The following is a 24,351-nucleotide window of genomic DNA, read 5'->3' as shown; positions in this document are numbered from 1 at the left end:
AAGATCAGCAACACTTATTGGTGATTTTTGGCTAAACTTGCCTTTTACTGTATTTTAAAAATATGCTTCTTTTAGCTTGTAGAGCTTTTTCTAGAAAACTTTAACAATTTTTAATTGATTTTTAACATGTAAAATATAAGTCCTTCTTTAAAGATATTTTTATTTTTCTTAGACATTTAGAAGACTAATTTTCTTGAATCAACAGCTATATTATAAAGGACTGAATTTCAAGTTGTTAGATTTTTGAAATAGTATGGGCAACTACTCTGATTATTTGGTCTCTATATCTCTCAGATGTAATTAATGGAAATCTCAAAGTAAACACACATTCAACTACATTTTCATAACTGAAACAGAATATGGTTAGCATACCTTAAAGTTATGATATTAGTCTAGGCCACATGATACAATTCACTTAATCATCACAAAAGGATCACACAGTTAAATCAATCAGATTAGCATTCTCCATCAGCAAAATGAGGAAGAAAATAGTACAGAACTCATTGGAAATAGTACCAAAAAAGGCTCTTTTTGTATCTTTTATGCTTTTCTGTTCCAACTTCTGATAAGAATGAAAAGGTTATTATGGAGCTGTAAAAAATAAGCCACTGAGAGGAATTCTAGGCAATCTCACTTCCCATCAAGTGTTTTTTGATTCAAAAATTAAATTCTCTCTCTCTTTTTCTCATAGGTCTTGATTACTATGCCAGCTGTCTAGAGAACATACTATTAAATGCCAATGTAGAAGCAATTGTCCATTAGCAACCTTAAAATTAACTCACGTTTTTCCCATTAACTACTTTTTTTTTTAATTCCCTTTTAGATGGGGAAGTGGAAGTCATAGATTGAAACTCCCCTTTAGGGGCTTATGTAATTTACTTTAATCAGAATATTTCTTAATAGCTCTCCCACCTACCCAACCCATAGAAACACACAAATCCCCATTATCTTCCAAATAGCTGCCAGTCATCATTCTCTAAAGGTCCATTCATAAATCACTGAAAATATTCAAGTATTCCCAGGCACATACAATTTAGTAAATAATAATAGAAGACAAAAATGGTTTAATGGACCAGTTAGGTTATAAACAAGTGATTTGGAAATGATGCAATAGCTTTTCTTTTTTTCCTGCTTCACAGTTTTCCTGTACACTAAATTCTGTGTTATCATCTTCATCAATACCAACAGCAAATGTTGGTAAAGGCAGAGAGAGAAAGACAAAGGGAGGGAGGGAGGAGAGAGAGAGGGAGAGAGAGAGAGGAAACACTTGAATATTCACACAAATTTTTAAACACTTGGCATTAAAATATATGGCCCTGGCAATGCTGAGAGCTTTTATATCCCTTTCATTACTCAACCTATTGCAATCTGCTTGCCTCCACCTTGCAACACACATTGTTTATTGAAAGAATCCCTTAAGCACCCAATTCAATGGGTTCTCATTCTTTTTTAAAAATTTATTTTCGGGCGCCTGGGTGGCTCAGTTGGTTAAGCGACTGCCTTCGGCTCAGGTCATGATCCTGGAGTCCCGGGATCGAGTCCCACATTGGGCTCCCTGCTCAGCGGGGAGTCTGCTTCTCCCTCTGACCCTCCCCGCTCTCATGCTCTCTCTCTCTCATTCTCTCTCTTAAATAAATAAATAAATCTTTAAAAAAAAATAAAAATTTATTTTCATTTTCCTGCTTTATTAAGGTATAATTGGTGTAAACAAAGTGCACATAATTAATGTATACAATTTGGTGAGTTTGGACATGTGAATACACTCATGTTACCATCACCACAATCCAGATAATAAACATGTCCATGACCTCCAAAAGTTTTCTTTTGTCCCTTTTTTTGTGTTAAGAACACAATATGATTTACCCTCTTAACAAGCTTTTAAAAGACTATAACCCCTTATTGCCAACTATAGGAACTGACACTTATACTACAGTTGTGTAATTGTAACTTTATACTCATTGAACAACTCCTCATATCCCTGTCCCTCATACTCTGGTACCATTATATTGTCCACTTACATACCTTTGACAATTTTAGATGCTTCACATGAGAGAAATTTCTATTCAACTTCCAAAAGATGACAAAGATAATGACATTTCTTTCTTCTGAAATTTCTCTTTCCTTGATTTTACTAATAACATAACATTCTCATTCTCCTATACCTGAATATTCTTTTGATGGCTCCTTTTTCTCCTCTAGCTCCCAAATTGGGATATTTCTCAACACACAGCTTTTATACATCTTTCTTTCTTGTTTTCCATTTTCTCACTTAACTAAATGTTCTATTTCTATGGCTAGACATTATTTTTTTTTGACCTCGATATGGGTGGTTCCTATATTTCTTGTCGTGTCTTAACTCCTCTTCTGAGTTTCAGACCCATATTATCCATGAGTCTTCTGAACAGCTCTACATGGATGTCCTGATGTCATCTAAAACTTAACACATGCAAAACTGAATTTATCTTTCCACATTTTATTATCCTTTTAATGTAGTGCCAATAAAAAATCTTAAAATGATTTTGGGGGAGAGGGATTGGCGAAAGGTATGACTAAACAATTCTAAAGTTAATCTAGAAGAATCTGTGCTACAAGAGCTAAGAAGAGTAATCAGAGCACTACCAGATATTTAGATATTTTATAAAGCCACAGTTATAAACAATCAGATCAATGTACCATAATATGAAATCCAAAATATATATGTATACATATATGTGTGTATGTATATAATACGTGATAAAAAGCTACAATTAAACTCACTGGAAATAATGCTGGATTATTTAGCAAATATTGTAAAGGCAGCTGGTTAACCATTTGGAAAAATAAAATTAGGTATTTTCCTCAAACATGTTAAAGTAAAATAAATTCTAGGCAGAATAAATGCCAAGTTGTAAAAATGAAACCATAAGAATATAAGAAGCAAATATAGGGGTATGTTAACATAACTGTGATACAATAAAGGACTTTGTAATCATGACACCAAAGTCAGAAATCATAAAGAAAAGGATTGATATATTTGGCAACAGAAATACTACAAGCAAAATTTCTGATATCCATAATCAAATTTAAAAGGCAAAAATTAAACTGGAAAATATATTGTTAATATTCTGACCAGTAAAATAAACAAAATGGGTCAGTGCAAGATTCTTTCTCTTTCTCTCAGATACAAAAAGACTATATACTGTATAATTCCTTTTATATTAAATACTCAGAAAATACAAGTTTTATATCGTCAGAAAGTGGATATGTGGTTGCCTGGGTTTGGATGTGGGAATGAGGGTTGATTACAAACTCAAATAAATATTTTGAAGTGATGAAAATATTCTAAAGCTGTATTTTAGTGATGGTGATAATCCACAACTCTATAAAATTTACTAAAAATTATTGAATTCTACATTGACAATAGATGAATTTTATGATATGTAAATTAAACTCAATACAAGTGTTCATTGGAAAAGTACATGTTATTATTTTAATTCTCATTACTCTCATGAGCAATGTTATAAAGATGATCCAGTCAATTTCCCTTAGTTTACAGATGTGGAACTAAAGCCCCATGAATTAAATGTTTTGCCTGAAGTCAAATAATCATCTAGTGGAAGATCTAGGACTTTCACCCATGTTGCCTATTACCCTGGTGTTAATCACATTATACCATACCCTCTTTTATTACAAAACATTTATAATGTTCTAACTTAAATTGATTAGAATTTCAATAAAATAAAAAACAATCGTACTTAATTAAAATTATGGATTGTTACAATGACCAACATTTCTAAATGTGAGATATCATTATTGTGGTAGATAAGTGTTGTGATGACTCAGTGAGACTCTTTAGGTGGAGGCATTAAAAATAAAAAAGATAAGACAATAAGTGCTGGTGAGGATATAGAGGAAAGGGAACTCTTGTACACCATTGGTCAGAATGCAAATTGATACAGCCATTATGGAAAACAGTATGGGGGTTCCTCAAAAACTTAAAGATAGAACTTCTATGTGATCTGGTAATCCCTCTTCTGGATATATAAACAAAAAAAAAATAAAATTAGTACCTCAAAGAGATATTTGTGCTCCCACATTTCTTGCAGCATTACATAGAATAGCCAAAATACGGAAGTAACCTAAGTATCTGTTGACAGATAAATGGATAAAGAAATTGAGAAATATCTATCTATCTATCTCCTATATATAGGAATATATAATATATGTAAAGAAATATATATAAACATATAAAAACCTATATACATATATATAAGAATTTATTCAGTCTTAGATAAAGGAGATCCTGCCATTTGCAATGACATGGATGAACCTGGAGGACATTATATTAGATGAAATTAGCCAGGCACAGAACTAAAAATACTACATGATCTCACTTATATGTGGACTCTTAGAAAGTCAAATAGAAGCAGAGGACAGAATGATAGTTACCATGGTAGGAAGGTCAAGAAAATGGGGGAATTTAGTCAAAGGATACAAATTTGCAATTACATAGGATGGATAAGTCTAGAGATCTAATGTATAGCATGATTATTACAGTTAACAATTCTATATTGCATACTAGAAATTTGCTAAGAGAGTAGATTTCAGGTGCTCTCACCATATACATAAATGGTAACTCTGTGAGGAGATGGATGTGTTAGTTTTACTGTAGTAATCATTTCATTATGTGTGTGTATATATATAAAAATACAATCAAAATAAATCAATTTCTTTTCAAGTGTTTAAACAAATGTTTTGAAGACTTTATATTTGAAATGCAATTAGCTGAAAAGAAAGTTAAAATCCATCAAATTTACAAAAGCTATTATTAGAAAGTGCAGCATATGAAATACCTTGAGAGCTTCCTTCAGACAAACAGATGGATACTTCATCATTTCTTTCATTATCTTCTCCTACTTCAGGACCAGCTTCTTCTCCTGATGTGAGCGCAGACAAAGAACCAGACTCAGGCTGCTCAGAAAAATCAGCAGGGCCTCCTCTTGGAGGCGGAACTTCAATCCCCATTAAACGATATTTCCTTCTTCGATTCCCAATCCAAGTCTTATAAGAGAAATACAAAAAGAATTTTTGTAAATATAGAACTTTTAGCATTTCTGGCCATTAAAATAATAAATGGATGCTGCATAAAATATGATTAAAAATAAATAAGTACCTAAAATAATAAAATTTAACTATTAGTCAATATGCAAAAATTAAGATAATTATGCTTTTACTTTTAAATATATTATTAGCAGAAAGATGACATTTATCTAAATATTCAGACTTTAAAGCAACATGCAGTCCATTGCAGAACACTTATTTTAGACTCCTTTTTCTTTTTTGGAATTGCTCATTTTATCAATTGGATATAGTATAATGTGTCAAAATATCCAATACAATGTTGAATAAAGGACTAACAAAAATTTATAAGCAGATATTTATGTTTATGAAGCAAACAATTCAAACAGGACAACCTTGAGAGGAAATTAAACAAAATATATTTAAATTTTTGGTAAATAATTATTAAATAACAATGTTAATTTTTAAAAAAGCATTTCTCTTAAATGATTATGTCTTTTTTAAATATTTAAAAATACATAAATTTTTGTTTTTGGTTTTGTTTTTGTTATTCTGTAGAAATAACCCACCAAAACTTTCAAATAAAACACAAATTGATTCTTTTCCTAAAGGGACCAGACATATAACTATAACTAGAGTTCCTATCCCGTATCCAATCTTGCTTCCATGGTGAAAATGTAACTTCTATTAACTTTGACTCTTTAATGGTTACTTGTGTATTTCAAGTATTCTAAAATTTCATTTCATTTGATTCAGAACCAATTTTTAAAATGTTTTATATTAAAATAGTTTTAGAGGCACAGAAGTTTCAAAGGTAGATCTCCTTCACTCAGTTTTCTCTGATTTATGTTTTGCATAATTATATCACAATAATTAAAACAGGAAATTGATATTGCACAGTATGTATGTACACTTCCATGTTCCTTTATCACAATTCTTCGTCCTCTTTTATCTACCATTCCCAACCCCTGGCAACCATTAATCTGTTTTCTACTTCTATAAGTGTGTCATTTCAAAAATGTTATATAAATGAAGTCATAAAGCATGTGATTTTTTTAAAGTTGCCTTTTATTACTCAGCATAATTTTCTGAAGATTTTTTCAAGTTGCATGTATCAATTGTCCATTCCTTTTTATTGTTAAGTTGTATTCCATGATATTTATGTACTTTTTTTTCCATTTATTTGCAATGTTTGTCTAATCATTCATTCATCGAAGGGCACTTAGGTTGTTTTAATGTTAGAGTCCTTAAAGCTTCTATGAACAGTCAGTCATGAACAGGTTTTTGTGCAGATATAAGTTTTCATTTCCCTAGAATAGAGGTTCAAGGATCCAAATGCTTGGATATATGATAATTACACATTTAATTTTATAAAAAACTGTCAAATTGTTTCCAGAAAAATTGTACCATTTTATATTTTTACCAGCAATGTATGAAAAATCCAGTTTATTGGCATTCTTGCCAGCATCTGGTATTCTCAATAATGAAAAAATTGGCTGTTCTCATTCATGCACGCAGTGATAGATCATTGAGTTCTTAATTTGATTTCCCAAAGGTTAGTTGTTGAAAATCTTTTCATGTGCTTATTTGCCATCCATATACTCTCTTCAGTGAAATGTTTCTTCATGCATTTTGCTCATTTTCTAATTGACTTCTTAAAAATTTTGAGTTTTAAAAGTCCTTTATATATTCTAGATATGAGTTATTGTCAGATATGTGGTTTCTAAATATTTTCTCCCAGTCTGTAGCTTTTATTTTCCTCATCTGCGTCTTTTGCAAAAAAAAAAAAAATGGGTTTTAATTTTTATGAAGTCTAAGCTATTGCTTCTTTTTTTAATGGATTGTGCTTTTAGTGTCATTTCTAAAAATACTTCACCAAGCTCTAGGTCCTGAAGATTATTGCCTATCTTTTCTTCTAAACCTTTTTATAGTTTTTATGTTTTCAATTTAAATCTATGATCCATTTTGAATTCATTTTTTATAAGGTGTGAGATTTAGATCAAAGTTCATTTCTGTTTTCAATGGATATCAAAGAGTTCCAGAACCATTTTTTGAAAAGACGTTCTCCATTGAATTGCTTTTGCATCTTTGTCAAAAATCAACTAAGCTGTCCATGTTTGTGCAGGGCTATTTCTGGGTTCTTTAATGTTTCATTGATCTCTATATGTATGTTCCTGTAAATACCACATAGTCTTGATTACAGTAGCTATATAATAAGTCTTGAAATTAGGTAAGCGGATTTCTTCCACTTCAATCTTTTTTTTCCTAGAATTATTTTAACTATACTAGCATATTTCCTTTCCATATAAATCTTAGCATTTTCTGGTCTACATCAACTAAAAATTTTATTGAGATTTTATAAGGATTATGTTAAACCTTCATATTAATTTTGGAGGAATTTACATTTTTACTATGTTGAGTCTGCCAATCCATGAACACAAATGTCTTTCCATTTATTTAAAACTTCTTTGATTTCTTTCATCAATGTTTTATAATTTTCAGCATAAAAGCCCTCTACACGTTTTGTTAGTTTTGTTAGATTTACAGTATTTGATTTTTTCAGTGATTGAATATAATATTATATATTTAATTTCAGTTTCAATATGTTAATTTTTTACTGTATAAACACACAAGTGGTTTTTGTATGTTGATCTTGTATCCAGAGACATTTTTAGATTCACTTATTGGTTATAGGACTATTTTTGTAGTTTCCTTAGGATTGCCAACACAGGCAATTGTATGTTACTTTTATTTCCTTTTCTTGTTTCATTGCATTAGCTAGAACTTCCAGTACAAATTGAATAAAGGTGGTCAAAGTGGACATCTTGTTTTGTTCTTGACCTCAGGGAGAAAGCATTCCATATTTCACCATTAGTTGATGCTAACTGTAGGTTTGGGCACTTGTAGATTTCTTTTTTGGGGGCAATTTTTTAAGGATGAAATCAATTTCTTTAATAGTTATTCAAATCACCTATTTCATATCAGGTGATTTGTGATATTTTGCACTTTTTCAGGAATTGATCCATCTCATTCAAATTTGTCCACACAGAGTTGTTTGAAATAGTCTCTTTTATCCTTTTTCTGTCTGTAAAGTCTGTAGAAATATACCCTCACTCATTCCTGATATTACTAATTTCTGTCTTCTTTCTTTTTTCTTTGTCATTCTTGCTAGATGTTAATTTCACTGATCTTTTCAATGTACTCACTTATCATTTTATTGATTTTCAAATTCTTATTTTTACCTCCTGACCACCTTTACTCATTTCTCCCATCTTCCAATTCCCCCTCACTACTGAATCTGGCAAGCACCAATCTATTCTCTTTATCTATTACTTTAAAACACACACACACACACACACACACACACACACACACACACACACACACCAGAAAAGGTTTTGATCAGAGTTCCAAGATCGCAGTGTAGTAGGGGGACCCTGAATTTGCCTCATCCTTGGAATACAACTAGATCAACCTCCAACTATTTTGAACAACCAGGAAGAGGACCCGAGGAGTATGGAAACATTATGCACAGTTGGAGTGAGAGAATTTGGCAGAAGCGGGGTTCAGAGTTCTGAATTGGGGGATTAGGAAACTGCATGGCTGAGAAGGGGAGGAAGCTGGGTTCACAGAGCAAAGTCAGGAAGAGGGAGAAAGTTGGAAAGAGTACAGCGGTTTATGAACACACAATAAGCTATGGCGAGTGGATCCCTGAGGTGTTCAGGAAGAGATTGCTCCCCTTCCTAGAGAGCATTTTGAGGAGCATATTTGTCCTCTCCAAAGACAAAGGGACAGCCAGGGAGCCTTGAGAGAAGCTCAACAGCAGGGTCAGAGAGGAGCACAGAGGGGAGAAAACCTCTTAAATTTTCAGTGTGAGCCACAATAGGCTTAAACCTCTGTGTGTGTGCCAAAGAGCTGCTGTTCTGGGACTGACTGAGCAGAGCACAGAGATTGGAGCAGAATGTGCATAACCTGGCTGCCATTTTTGCTGTCTGCCACAATAGATTCAAGCTTCTGCAGTGGCTTTTCTGGGACAAAGGGGAGTAGGGGATGGAGTCAAATGCAGATGGCTGATAACCTGGCTCCAGCTTTCTGCTGAGTGTTACAATAAACTCTAGCCTCTGCACACACACTGGGTGATGGCTTTTCAGGGACAGGATGGTTCTGGGCATGCCCTGAGCCTCCCCTCTAGGGGACAAGAGTAGGCACACACATCAACAGGTCCTTTAAAACTTTAAGATTTGAATCCCAGCCACTGGCCAGAGATAAAATACAGGAGATCTGTGGCTCTGGGTTTACCAATGACTCAGACACAGACAAGTTAGGGCAGGGAACTGAGGAGGTCCTGGGTCACAGGAGATTGCTTGCTTTTCTAAGAGGGCCTCCTGAGCAGCAGCTGTCAAGAACTCTGCTCCCTAGGGACAAGAGGATGAGGTGAGGCCATAGTCTACCTCCTATACCACCCTTCCCTCCTCCTGCACACCAGTACAGACTCCAGAGAGAAACACAGTACCCTTAGCGGAGGCCACAGTCCCCGACACTACACCCTGATCCCCTGACCTGGCAGGAGCATCTTTAGGATGGCAAGTCAAATTGTGAGCCAGAACAGCAGGCGTCTCCCTCAGAAGATCAAAAACACCCCTGAATCTACCAAGTCTACTGATTAAAGAAAGCTCCAAAACCTCAGCTTCCAGCTTAACTTCACAAACAAATCAAAGCATAACTACTTAAAGGACCAAACACTCCCCACTACAAGCAAGTAGGAACTCTGTAGAAGGAGGACCAGCAGGAAAGAGCAGCCAAAACACAACAGCAGAGTGTACACAGCATATACTGGAATCACTTCCTGAAGATATCGTTTTTGTTCTTGGTATTATTATTGCTGCTTCTGCTGTTTTTTTCTTTTTTGTTTTCTTTCTTTCCCCTTTGTTCTGACAAAATGACTAGAAGGAGAAATTCAAAAGAAAAGAAACAACCAGATTTAGTACTCTCTGCCACAGATTTAATCAATATGGGTAAGTAAGATGTTAGAACTAGAATTCAGAACAACCATTATAAAGATACAAGATAGGCTTGAAAAAAGCATAAAAGATGCTAAAGAATCTCTTACTGCAGATATAAAAGAACTAAAATCTTATCAGGCTGAAAGTAAAAATGTTTTCACTGAGATGCAGTAAAAAATGGAGGTTCTAATCGCCAGGGTAAATGAGGCAGAAGAGTCAGTAAAATAGAAGACAAAATGATGGAGAGTAAGGAAACTGAGGAAAAGAGAGAAAAACAACTACTAGATCAAGAGGAGAAGCTTTGAGACATTAGTGATACCATAAAGGGCAATAACATTACAATAATTGGGGTCCCAGAATATGAGGAAAGGGGGGGCAAAAGGTTTATCTGAACAAATTATAGCTGAGGACTTCCCTAATCTCAGGAAGGAAACAAGCATTCAATTCCAGGAAGCACAGAGAACTCCCTTCAAAATCCATAAAAATAGGTCAATACCCTAGCATATAATAGTGAAGCTTGCAAATTTCAGAGATAAAGAGGAAATCTTGAAAGCAGCTCCAAACAAGAGGTCCTTAATCTACAAGGGTAGAAACATAAGGCTGGAAGCAGACCTGTCCCCAGAGACCTAGCAGGGCAAAAAGGACTGGCATGATATATTCAACATGCTAAATGAGAAAAATATGCGTCGAAGAATACTTTACCAGCAAAGATGTCATTCAAAATGGAAAGGGAGGTAAAGAGCTTCCAGAGCAAACAGAAATTAAAAGAATTTGTGATCACTAAACCAACCCTGGAAGAAATATTAAAACAATCCTTTGAGTGAAGAAAGAGCCCAAAAGTAACAAAGACCAAAAAGGAGCAGAGACAATCTACAGAAACAGATATCTTACAGTTACTACAATGGCACTAAATTCATAACTTTCAATAATTACTCTGAATGTAAACAGACTAAAGGATCTAATCAAAAGATACAGGGTATCAGATTGGATAAGATAACAAGACCCATTGATATGCAGTCTACAAGAGACTCATTTTAGATACAAAGACACCTCCAGATTGTGAGGGGGTGGGAAACAATTTATCATGCTAAAGGACATAAAAAGGTAGGACAGAAAAGATGGTGGAGGAGTAGGGGACCCTATTTCAACCGGTCCCCTGAATTTATCTGGATATCTACCAAACTATTCTGAACACCCACAAAATCAGCCTGAGATGTAAAATTATATACCTGGATATCTACAAACAGAATATCTCCGATGGCCTAAAGGTATGAAGCAAGAAGCTGTGATTCTGCGTGCAGATATTGGAAGATAAACAGAAGGGGGAGGGAAGTGCCAAAAGCTGGTGCTGGGAAGGTGATATAACACTGGAGTGCAAAAGAGTTCTGTACTGGGCACCGGGCACAGACTCACAGACTGGTAGTGGCAGGGAAAAGACTTTAGTGCAGCCCCCAAACAAGATCTAGGGGTGGCTCATGGTTTTAGAAGCACAAAGGGCAGAGACATGCCTGGCCCTGGGTTCCACCACTGGGAGTATTGCTGTGGGTACACAACTGGGGAGGCTGCAGTTTTTAACAATGCAGACAGAAATGGAGACATTATGGCCTGGAGAGCTCAGTGAAGAGCAGACTGCAATTTCTCCATTCTGAGGCAGAGGCTTGGATGCAGTCATTTCTGCTCTGACTCTGGGAAGAGATGCAGAAAGCCACCATGGAAAACCACCAGAAAACACCCCCCCCAAAAAAACGGTTTTCACTGAGCCCACCCCTTTACAAGGGGCAGAGTTGCCTGAGTAAAGCATGGCAGGTCCCTCCCCCAGAAGACAGGCTGGAAGAACGAGGCCAACAACACTAAAGTCCCTATAAAACAGGTGCATTTTGCTTGTACATTCCCTAACCACACCCCAACAGAATGACTAATAGGAGGAACCCCCAACAAAGAATCAGAGATTGTGGCCTCTGCCATAGACCTAATGGATATGGATATAAGCAAGATGTCAGAAATAGACTTCAGAGTAACAATATGAAGTCGATATCTAAGTTTGAGAAAAATACTAGCAACAATATAGAATCTCTAAGGGCAGAAATGAGATCTAATCAGGTCAAACTTAAAAAATGCTATGAATGAAATGCAGCCTCAACTGGATAGTCTGACTGCCAGGGTAAATGAGGAAGAAAAATGAATTAGGAAGCTAGAAGATAAGATGATAGGAAAAAAGGAAACTGAGGACGCTTAGGAAAAGCAGATTAAAGCCCAAGAGATCAGACTGAGAAATTAATGATGCCATGAAATGTTCCAATGTCAGAATTACTGGGATCCTTGAGGGAGTGGAGAGAGAGAAGTCTAGAAGGTATATTCGAGCAAATTATAGCTGAGAACTTCCCTAATCTGGGGAAGGAAACAAACATTCATGTCCAAGAGGCAGAGAGGACCCCTCTCAAGATCAATGAGAACAGACCAAATGCCACAACATATAATAGTAAAATTCGCAAATCTTAGATCCAAGGAAACAAACTTGAAAGTGGCTGAGGGAAGAGATTTCTTATGTACAGAGGGAGGGACATCAGAATAACTTCAGACCTGTCGACAGAGACCTGGCAAGCCAGAAGGGGATGGCAAAACATATTCAGGGCACTAAATGAGAAGAACATGAAGCCAAGGATACTATATCCAGCAAGGTTGTCATTCAGAATGGATGGAAAGACAGGGAGCTTCCAAGAGTGGCAGAAACTGAAGAATATGTGACCACCAAGCCGGCCCTGCAAGAAATATTAAGGGGGGGTCTATAAAAGAAGAAAGACCCCAAGAGTGATATAGAACAGAAATTTACAGAGACAATCTATAGAAACAAGGACTTCACAGGCAACATGATGCAATCAGAAATAAAAAAAATAAAAGGCATTCAAAGTGGTAAAGAAGAAGTCAAACTCTCACTTTTCACAAATAGCATGATAGTTTATGTGGAAAACTCAAAGACTCCATCCCAAACTTCTAGAACTCACACAGGAATGCAGCAACATTGCAAGATATAAAATCAATGCACAGAAATCATTTGCTTTTCTATACACTAACAATGAGATCGAAGAAAGAGGAGTTAAGGAATCGATCCCATTTACAACTGCGCCAAAAACCATAAAATACCTAGGAATAAACCTAACCAAAGAGGTAAAGGATTTCTACTCTAGAAACTACAGAACACTTATGAAAGAACTTGAGGAAGTCACCCAGAAATGGAAAAACATTCCATAATCATGGATTGGAAGAATAAATGTTAAAATGTCTATGCTACCAAGAGCAACCTACACATTCAAGTCAATCCCTATCATAATACCATCAACATCTTTCACAGAGCTGGAACAAACAATCCTAAAATTTCTATGGACCAAAAATACCCCCAAGTGATCAGAAGAATGTTGAAAAAGAAAATCAAAGCTGGTGGCATCACAATGCCAGACTTAGAACTATATTACAGAGTTATAATGATCAAGACAGTCTGGTTCTGGAAAAAAAAAAAAAAACAGACACATAGATCAATCATACAGAAAAGAGAACCAAGAAATGGACCTTCACCTCTAGGGTCAACTAATTTTTGACACAGAAGGACAGAATATCTAATGGAAAAAGGACAGTAGCTTCAACAAATGGTGTTGGGAAAATTGTACATCCACATGGAGAAGAATGAAACTTGACCATTCACTTATACCATAAATAAAAATAAACTCAAAATGAATGAAAGACCTAAATGTGAGACAGGTATCCACCAAAATCCTAGAGGTTCACAGGCAACAACCTCTTTGATCTCAACTACAGCAACTTCTTGCAAAACACATCTCTAAAGGCTGGAAATAAAAGCAAAAATGAACTATGGGCACTTCAACTAGATTAAAACTTTTGCACAACAAAGGAAATAGTAAAAAAAAAAACACAACTAAAAGGCCACCTATGAAATGGGAGAAAATATTTACAAATGACATATCAGATAAAGGGCTAGTATCTAAGATCTATAAGAATCTCATCAAACTCAACACCTAAAAAGCAAAGAACCCAGTCAAGAAATGGGAAGAAGACAAGAAAAGACATTTCTCTAAAGAATACATGCAAATGGCCAGCAGACACATGAAACAATGCTCCACATCACTCGGCATCAGGGAAATACAATCAAGACCACAATGAGATACCACCTCACACCAGTCAGAACGGCTAAAATTAACAAGTGAGGAAACAACAAATGTTGGCGAGGATATGGGGAAAGGAGAACACTCTTACACTGTTGGCAGGAATGCAAGCTGGTACAATTACTCTGGAAAACAGTCTGGAGGGTCCTCAAGACGTTAAAAATAGAGCTACCCTATGACCCAGCAATTGCACTGCTAGATATTTACCCCAAAGATACAAATGTGCTTATCCCAAGGGGCACCTGCACTTCAATACCAGCAATGTCCACAATAGCCAAACTGTGGAAAGAATCAAGACGTCCATCGACAGAAGAATGGATAATGAAGATGTGGTATATATATATATATACAATGGTATATCACTCAGCCATCAAAAAGGATGAAGAGTTACCATTTACAACACCATGGATGGAAATGGAGGGTATTATGCTGAGTGAAATAAGTCAATCAGAGAAAGACAATTATTGTATGGTTTCACTCATATGTGGAATATAAGAAACAGTGCAGAGGATTATCAGGAAAGGGAGGGAAAACAGAATGAGAAGAAATCAGAGAGGGAGAAAAACCATGAGAGACTCTTAACTATAGGTAACAAACTGAAGGTTGCTGGAGGAGAGGATGGTGGGGGGATGGGGTAACTGAGTGATGGGCATTAAGGAGGGAATGTGATATGATGAGAACTGGGTGTTATATGCAACAGATGAATTACTGAACTGTACATCTGAAACTAATGATGTATTATATGTTGTCTAATTGAATTTAAATAAAAAAATAAAAAAGTTCAAAGTGCTAAAAGGAAAAAATCTGCAGCCAAGATTATTTTATCCAGTGAGGCTGTCATTCAGAATAGGAAAGATAGTTTCCCAGACAAACAAAAGTTAAAAAATTTCATGGCCATTTAAAAAAATGTTATAGGAGACTGCCTGAGTGGAAAGGAAAGACATTACTCAAGAGTACAACCATTAGGAAAGTACAAAAACAGTAAAAATAAGCATATCAGTAAAAATCAGTAAAGAGACTAAAAAATAAAAGGATGTAAAGTATGTCACCATAAACCTAATATATGGGAAAGAGAGTAGAAAATAATGGGTTCAAAATAAGTGACCATCAACTAAATATAAACTGCTATATAGAAAAGTTTACATTCAAACTAAATGGTAACCACAAATAAAAAACAAGTAACAGATATGCAAAAAAAAGGGGAAGGGAATCCAAGTGTATCAATAAAGAAAGGCAACTTTTTTTGTGTGAGAAAAGAAAGCAAGGGAAGAAAGGAAAAGATAAAGCAATAAAGTAATGACAAAACAAGTATGGATTCAAAGTTAAGCAGCCATCAATTTACTATAGACTGCTATATGCAGAAGATGTTATGTACAAACTGAATGGTAACCATAAATCAAAACCCAGTAATGGATCGTAACAAATTCAGAGAGAGGAAACCAAGTATATCATTAAAGTAAGCCAACTAGGGGAACCTGGGTGGCTTAGTTGGTTAAGGACCTGACTCTTGATTTCAGCTCAGGTCATGATCTCAGGGTCATGGGATTGAGACCCACATTGGGCTCCATGCTCTCAGCAGGGAGTCTGTGTGAAATTCTTTCTCTCCATCTCCCTTTGCCCCTCCCCCGATTTGCTCTCTCTCTCTCTCTCAAATAAATAAATATTTTTTGTTTTTTTAATTTTTTTATTTAAATTCAAGTTAACTAACGTATAGTGTATTATTACTTTTAAGGGTAGAATTTAGTGATTCATCAATTGCATATAACACCCAGTGCTCATTACATCAAGTACTTTCCTTAAGGCCCATCACCCAGTTACCCCATCCCCCCCACCCACATCCGCTCCAGCATCGTTCAGCTTGTTTCCTATAGTTAAGAGTCTCTCATGGTTTGCCTCCCTCTCTGTTTTTATCTTATTTTCCTTCACTTCCCCTATGTTCATCTGTTTTATTTCTTAAATGCCACATATGAGTGAAATTATATAGTATTTGTCTTTCTCTGACTGACTTATTTCACTTAGCATAATACCCTCTAGTTCCATCCACATTGATGTAAATGGTAAGTATCCATCCTTTCTGATGGCTGAGTAATATTCCATCGTGTGTGTGTGTGTGTGTGTGTGTGTGTGTGTGTGTGTGTGTGTGTGTGTGTAGCACATCTTCTTTATCCATTCATCTGTTGAAGGAAATCTGGGTTCTTTCAATACTTCGGCTATAGTGGACATTGCTGCTATACTCATTGGGGTGCGTGTGCTCCTTTGAATCACTATTTTTGTATCCTTTGAATAAATGCTTAGTCGTGTAATTCCTGGGTCATAGGTGCTTCTATTTTTACTTTTTGTGGTCCCTCGATACTATTTTCCAAAGTGGCTGCACCAGTTCCCCCTTTCTCTGCATCCTTCCCAACATCTGTTGTTTCCTGAGTTGTTAATTTTAGCCATTCTGACTGGTGTGAGGTGGCATTTCATTGTGGTTTTTATTTGTATTTCCTCAGTGGCAAGTGATGTGGAGCAATTTTTCACGTCTGTTGGTCATTTGTATGTCTTCTTTGGAGAAACGTCTGTTCATATCTTCTGCCCACTTCTTGATGGGATTTTTTGATTTTGGGGTATTGAGTTTGATAAATTTTTTTATAGATTTCAGGTAGTAGCCCTTTATCTGATATGCAAATATCTTCTCCCGTTCCACAGATTGCCTTTCAGTTTTGACTTTCTCTTTTGCTGTGCAAAAGCTTTTTATCCTGATGAAGTCCCAATAGTTCATTTTTCCTTTTTTTTCCTTGCCTTTGGAGACATATCTTGCAAGAATTTGCTGTGGCTGAGGTCAAAGAGGTTGCTGCCTGGTTCTCCTCTAGGATTTTGATGGTTTCCTATCTCATATTCAAGTCTTTCATCCATTTTGAATTTATTTTTGTGTATGGTGTAAGAAAGTAGTCCAGTTTCATTCTTCTGCATGTGACTGTCCCATTTTCCAAATACCATCTTTTGAAGCAACTTTTTTTCCATTGGATATTCTTCCCCACTTTTTTGAAAATTAGCTGACTATTATAGAGTTGAGGGTCTATTTCTGGGGTCTCTATTCTGTTCCATTGATCGATGTATCTGTTTTTGTGCCAGTACCATGATATCTTGGTGATTATAACTTTGTGATACAGCTTGATATCTGGAATTGTGATGCCTCCAGCTTTGGTTTTCTTTTTCAACATTACCTTGGTTATTCGGGGTCTTTTCTGGTTCCATACAAATTTTAGGATTGTTTCTTCTACCTCTGTGAAAAATGCTGATGATATTTTGATAGGGATTGCATTGAATGCATAGATTATTTTGAGTACCATATAATTTTTAACAATATTTGTTCTTCCAATCTATGAGCGTGCAATGTTTCTCCAATTCTTTGTGTCTTCCTTAATTCCTTCTGTAAGTGTTCTATAGTTTTCAGAGCACAGATATTTTACCCCTCTGGTTAGGTTTAATCTTAGGTATCTTATGGTTCTTGGTGCAATTGTAAATGGGATAGATTCCTTGATTTCTCTTTCTGCTGCTTCATTGTTAGTGTATAGAAATGCAACAGACTTCAGTGCATTAATTTTATATCCTGTGTCTTTGCTGAATTCTTGTATCAGTTATAGCAATTTTTGGGTGGAGTGTTTTGGGTTTTGTATATAGAGTGTCATATCGTCTGAGAAGATTGAAATTTTGACTTCTTCTTTGCCAATTTGAATGCCTTTTATTTATTTTTGTTGTCTGATTGCTGAGGTTAGGAGTTCCATTACTATGTTGAACAATAGTGGTGAGAGTGGATATCTGTGTCTTGTTCCTTACCTTAGGGGTAAAGTTGTCATTTTTCCCCACTGTGGATGATATTCACTGTGGGTCTTTTATATATGGCTTTTATGGTTTTGAGGAATGTTCCCTTTGTCCCTACATGGTAGAAGGTTTTATCAGGAAAGGATGCTGTATTTTGTCAAATGCTTTTACTGCATCTATTGAGATAAATAAATCTTTAAGAAAAGAAAATAAAGTAAGCCAAGTAATCATGAGAGAAGAGAGCAAGAGAAGAAAAGAAAAGAGAAAAACTACAAAACAACCTTATAACAAGTGAAAAATGGCAAAATATACATATCTATCAATAATTATTTTGAATTTAATTGGCAAAATAATCCACTCGAATGACATACAGTGATGGACTTGCGGGGGGGAAACATCTATATACTGCCTATGAGACAATTATTTCAGACCTAAAGACACATGAAGTTTAAAGATTTAAGGGTTGGAGAATCACTTATCATGCAAATTCCTGTGAAAAGAAAGATCTGGTAGCAATACTTATATATGAGAAAATAGACTTTGAAACACAGAATATAAAAAGAGGAAAAGAAGGACACTATATAATCACTGCTGGCACAATCCAAGAGGAAGATAATAAAACTGAAAATATTTATGCAGCCAACATGAGAGCACCCAAATTCTTAAAGCAGTTAATAACAATAATAAGGAACAAATCACTTGTAATGCAATAAAAGTTTGAGACATTAACACCCCCATAATGTCACTGGATAGATCACCCAATCCGAAAATCAACAAAGAAATGGTGACTTTGAATGACACATTGCACTAGATAGACTTAATAGCTATATTCAGAAAATTTCACCCTAAAACAGCAGAATACACATGCTATTTAAGTGCACATGGAATATTCTTCATAATAGATCACATATTGGGCCACAAAATAAGTTTCAACAAATTCTAAAAGATCAAAATCATTCCGTGGAACTTTTCTGACCACAGCACTTTGAAACTAAAAATAAACCACAAGAAAAAAATCTTGAAATAGCACAAATACATGGAAGTTAAATACCATGTTACTAAACAATGAATGGGTCAATCCCAAAATCAAAGAGAAAATGAAAAACACCATGAAGACAAGGAAATGTTGAAAAAGAAAAACCTGGGAGCATCACGTTGCCCGATTTCAGGCTATATTACAAAGAAATGATCACCAGTACAGCATGGTACTGGCACAAAAACAGACATATAGACCAATGGAACAGAATAGAGAACCCAGATATGGACCCTTAACTCTATGGTCAAATAATCTTCAACAAAGCAGGAAAAAATATGCAATGGAGAAAAGACAGTCTCTTTAATAAATGGTGCTGGGAAAATTGGACAGCCACATGCAGGAGAAGGAAACTCGACCATTCTCTAACAGCATACACAAAGATAAACTCAAAAATGGATGAAAGACCTCAATGTGAGACAAGAATCCATCAAAATCCTAGAGGAGAATATAAGCAGTAAACTCTGACATCAGCCACAGCAACTTCTTTCAAGGTACATCTCCAAAGGCAAGTGAAACTAAAGGGAAAATGAACTTTTGGGACTTCATCAAGATAAAAAACTTCTGCACAGCAAAGGAAATAGTCAGCAAAACAAAGAGGCAACCCACAGAATGGGAGAAGATATTTGCAAATGACACTACAGACAAAGCACTGATTTCCAAGATCTATAAGGCGCTTCTCAAACTCAACACCCAAAAAACAAATTAAGTCAAAAAATGGGAAGAAGACATGAAAAGAAACTTCTCTGAAGAAGGCATACAAATGGCTAACAGACACATGAAAAAATGTTCATCATCATTAGCCATCAGGGAAATTCAAATCAAAACCACACTGAGATACCACTTTATACCAGTTGAAAGAGCAAAAATTGACAAGGCAAGAAACAACAAATGTTGGAGAGGTTGAGGAGAAGGGGGAACCCTCTTACACTGTTGGTGGGAATGCAAGTTGTTACAGCCACTTTGGAAAACAGTGTGGAGGTGCCTCAGAAAATTAAACATAGAGCTACCCTATGACCCAACAATTGCACTCCTGGGTATTTACCCCAAAGACACAGATGTAGTGAAAAGAAGGGCCATATGCACCCCAATGTTCATAGCAACAATATCTGCAATAGCCAAAATGTGGAAAGAGCCCAGATGCCCTTCAACAGAAGAATGGATAAAGAAGATGTGGGCCATATATACAATGGAATATGACTCAGCCATCAGAAAGGATGAATACCCAACTTTTACATCAACATGGATGGGACTGGAGGAGGTTATGTTAAGTGAAATAAGTCAAGCACAGAAAGTCAATTATCATATGTTTTCACTTATTTGTGGAACAAAAGGAATAGCATGGAGGACATTAGGAGAAGGAAGGGAAAAATGAAGGGGGAGAAATCGGAGGGAGAGACAAACCATGAGAGACTATGGACTCTGAGAAACAAACTGAAAATTTTACAGGGGAAGAGGGTGGGGGGATGTGTTAGCCTGGTGATGGGTATTAAGGAGGGCACATATTGCATGGAGCACTGGGTGTTATACAAAACAATGGATCATGGAACACTACATCAAAAATTAATGATGTACTGTATGGTGACTAACATAACATAATAAAATTAAATTAAATAAAAAAAAACAACATGGAGACAAATGAAAATGAAACACAAAGATATAAAATCTCTGGGATTCAGCAAATGCTGTTCTAACAGGGAAGTTTATAGCAAATCAGGCCTAGCCCAGAAAGCAAGAAAAATATCAAATAAACAAGAAAACCTCACATCTAAAATAGCCAGAAAAATTTAACAAACAAAACCCAAAACCAATAGAAGGAAGGAAATAATAAAATTAGATCAGAAATAAATAAAATATAAGCTAAAGAAAGAGAACAGATCAACCAAACCAGGAACTGGATATTTGAAAAGATTAACAAAATGATAAACCTTTAGTGAAACTCATAAAATAAACAAACAAAACAGATTGAGTGGACTTATTAAACAAAATCAGAAATGAAACAGGAGAACTACAAACCAATACCACAGAAATGCAAAGGATTAGAGAATATTATGAAAAATCATATACCGACAAATTGGACAAGGTAGAAGAGATGGGTAAATTCCTCAAATCATATTATCTCCCAAAATTGAATCAGGAAGAAATAGAAAATATGAATAGACTGATTACCAGCAATGAAATTGATTAAGTAATCAAAGAATTCCCGACAAAGGAAAGTTCTTGACCAGAAGGTTTCACGGGTGAATTCTATGAAACGTTTAAAAAACAGTTAATATTTATTATTCTCAAACTATTCCAAAGAATAGAAGAGGAAGGAAAATTTCCAAATTCATTCTATGAGGCCTGCATTACCCTGATATCAAAACCAAATAAAGACTCTACAATAAAGGGAACTACATGGATGCAAAAAGCCTCAACAAAGTTTTGGCAAATTGAATCCAACAATACCTTAAAAAATCTTTTACCACAATTAAGTGGGATTTATTCCCAGGATGCAAGGGTACTTTGGTAATCACAAATCAAATAATGTTATGCATCACATCAATAAGAGAAAGGATAAAAAACCATATGATAATTTCAATAGATGCAGGAAAAGCATTTGAAAATGTAAAAGAGCCATGCATTATAAAACAAAACAAGACAAAACAAAACAACACGTAGGTTTAGAGGGAACATATCTCCACATAATAAAGACCATATATGAAAAATCCACAGCTAAATCATACAAAATAGGGAAAAACTGAGAGATTCTTCACAAGGATCAGGAGGAAGACACGGCTATCCACTCTCACCCCCTTTTTTTTCAACATACTACAGTTGAAGTCCTAGACACAGCAATCAGACAAAAAAAAAAAAAGGAATAAAAACAACCAAATTGGTAAGGAAGAAGTAAAAATTTCACTATCTGCAGATGACATTATACTGTATATACAAAACCCTAAAGAATTCACCAAAAACTACTAGAACTGATAAATGCATTCAATAAGTTTGCAGGATACAAAATCAAAGTACAGAAATGTATTACACTTCTATACACTAATAATGAAACAACAGAAAAAGAAATTAAGAAAACAATCCCTGTGGAATCCCATTTACAACTGCACCAAAGATAATAAAATATCTATGAATAAACTTAATCAAGGCGGTGAAAGACCTGTACTGTGTAAACTATAAAACACTGATGAAAGAACCTGAAAATGACACAAACAAATGGAAAGCTATTCCATGCTCATTTACTGGAAGAACAAATATTGTTAAAATGTCCATACTACTGGGAGAGGAGGAGCAAGATGGTGAGGAGTAGGAGACCTAAATTTCATCTGGTCCCAGGAATTCAGATAGGTAGTTATCAAACCATTCAGAACACCTACAAACTCAACAGGAGATGGAAGAAAAGAAGAGCAAGAGTTCCATGAACAGAAAAGCAACCACTTTCTGGAAGGTAGGACATGCAGAGAAGTGAACCCAAAGTGATATTTGGGCAGATCCACCACAGGGGTAGGGAGCCTCCCTCAGCTGACTACCAGCAAGTGATAGAGCAGCAGAGCACAAAATCGGAACTTGTGGAAGTCAGCTCCTCTGAGGGACGTCGCTCCAGTGGCTAAGCAGGGGGTGGAACCCCCAATGGGACAGTGTGGTCTCAGGACCCTTGGGGTCACAGAAAGACCGGGGGTGCCTGAGTGTGGCAGAGATTGCAAGTATCAGAGCCAGGGAAGCTGGCTGCAAAGAGGGAGCCTAGGAGTGGGCTCTCAGCTTGGGGTTGCCATAAACTGTGATCCGCAGCACAGTTGGGCCACTGCTTTTCAAGCAGGGACCCAACAAGTGGCAGATCTGGGGACACTCCTCTTCCTCCCCTGGGAGGAGCGACACGGGAGTGCACCACAGGAATCTGCTGGGTTTGGAGACTCTAAACGGGGTCATGTGCCAGAGATAGAAATGCTTGGTCACAGGCCGGGTGAGCACAGAGTGCGGCTAGAGACCAGACAGACAGGAGTGACTGACTGCATTTCTCTGAGGGTTCATTGAGGAATGGAGCCTCCAGCTCTTGGCTCCTCCAGGACCATAGATTGGGAGGCCTCCATTTTCACTCTTGTCCTCCAAAGCTGTACAGAAACCTTTCAGGGAACAAGAGCTACCGAGAGTAAACCCGAGCAGATTACTTAGACTGGCCCCTGGTAAGGGTGGTAAAATTCCACCTCAGGCAAAGACATTTGGAATCACAGCAGCAGGTCAATGCCCCAGAAGATCATCAAGAACATCCAGCTAAGACCAAGTTTACCGATCAATGAGAACTGCAGAACTCCGACAGGGGAATACAGCACATAGAATTCACAGCTTTTCCCCCATGATTCTTTACTCTTTCAAACTTAATTTTTTAAATTTTCTTTACTTTTTTTTTCTATTTTTTTTCTGAATTTTTCTTCTTTCTTTTTCAAACATCTCATCTTACTAATTCCTTCTTTAAAATCTTTTTAAATTTTCATTTTTACACTCATATTCTATCCCTTATTGTAGTTAAACTTATTTTTTGTATATATATGTTTTTCTTTCTTTAAAATTTTGAGATACAGTTTCTTCTAACAGACCAAAATATACCCTAATTCTAGTGTATGACTTTGTTCCAGTGTCCTGCCTGATCACATTCTCTCCTTTTTTTTTATTTTCTTTCTTTTTTCAACCAACTTCTTATCTTATCAATTCCTTTTTAAAAATCTTTTTTAATTTTCATCTTTACAGTCATATAACTTCCCTTCATCATATTTACCCTAATTTATATATATATATGTATTTATATATATGTATATATATATGTATATATATATATATACATATATATATATACATAAGTTGTTCTTTCCTTAAAATTTTGGGAGGCAGTTTCTTCTAACAGACCAAAATACACCCAAAATCTAGTGTGTGGCTCTGTTATATTCACCAGCCTGATCATATTCTATTTTTTTCTCCTTCATTTTCCCCCCAGTTTTGGGTCTCTTCTGATTGGTTTAGTGTATATTTTTCTGGGGTCTTTGTTACATTTTTAGCATTTTGTTCTTTCTTTCATCTATTCTCCTCTGGACAAAATGACAAGACAGAAAAATTCACCTCAAAAAGAACAAGAGGCAATACCAACTGCCAGAGCTGTAATCAATACAGACATTAGTAAGATGTCAGAACTAGAATTTAGAATGATGACTATAAAGATACTAGCAGGGCTTGAAAAAAGCATAGAAGATACTAGAGAATCCCCTTCTGGAGAAATAAAATAACTAAAATCTAA

At 35.8% G+C, this 24,351-nt stretch overlaps 1 protein-coding gene across 1 annotated transcript in view; it reads right to left on the bottom strand.

Annotated features, from left to right (window-relative positions):
- Positions 1–24,351, bottom strand: part of HDX (highly divergent homeobox) — a 222,500-nt gene that overhangs the window by 24,342 nt on the left and 173,807 nt on the right. The window contains exon 5 of the mRNA XM_028101499.2: positions 4,833–5,040. Within this exon, the coding sequence (XP_027957300.1) occupies positions 4,833–5,040 (208 nt within the window). The remainder of the gene's footprint in view (positions 1–4,832; positions 5,041–24,351) is intronic.

This window comes from Eumetopias jubatus, unplaced genomic scaffold, assembly GCF_037043125.1.
Source record: "Eumetopias jubatus isolate StellerSeaLion01/CBP00866 unplaced genomic scaffold, mEumJub1_p1.0 scaffold_11, whole genome shotgun sequence".
In the NCBI taxonomy this organism is placed as follows: domain Eukaryota; kingdom Metazoa; phylum Chordata; class Mammalia; order Carnivora; family Otariidae; genus Eumetopias; species Eumetopias jubatus.
Note: the sequence above shows the minus strand (reverse complement) of the source record. Positions and strands in the feature narration are given on the sequence as shown.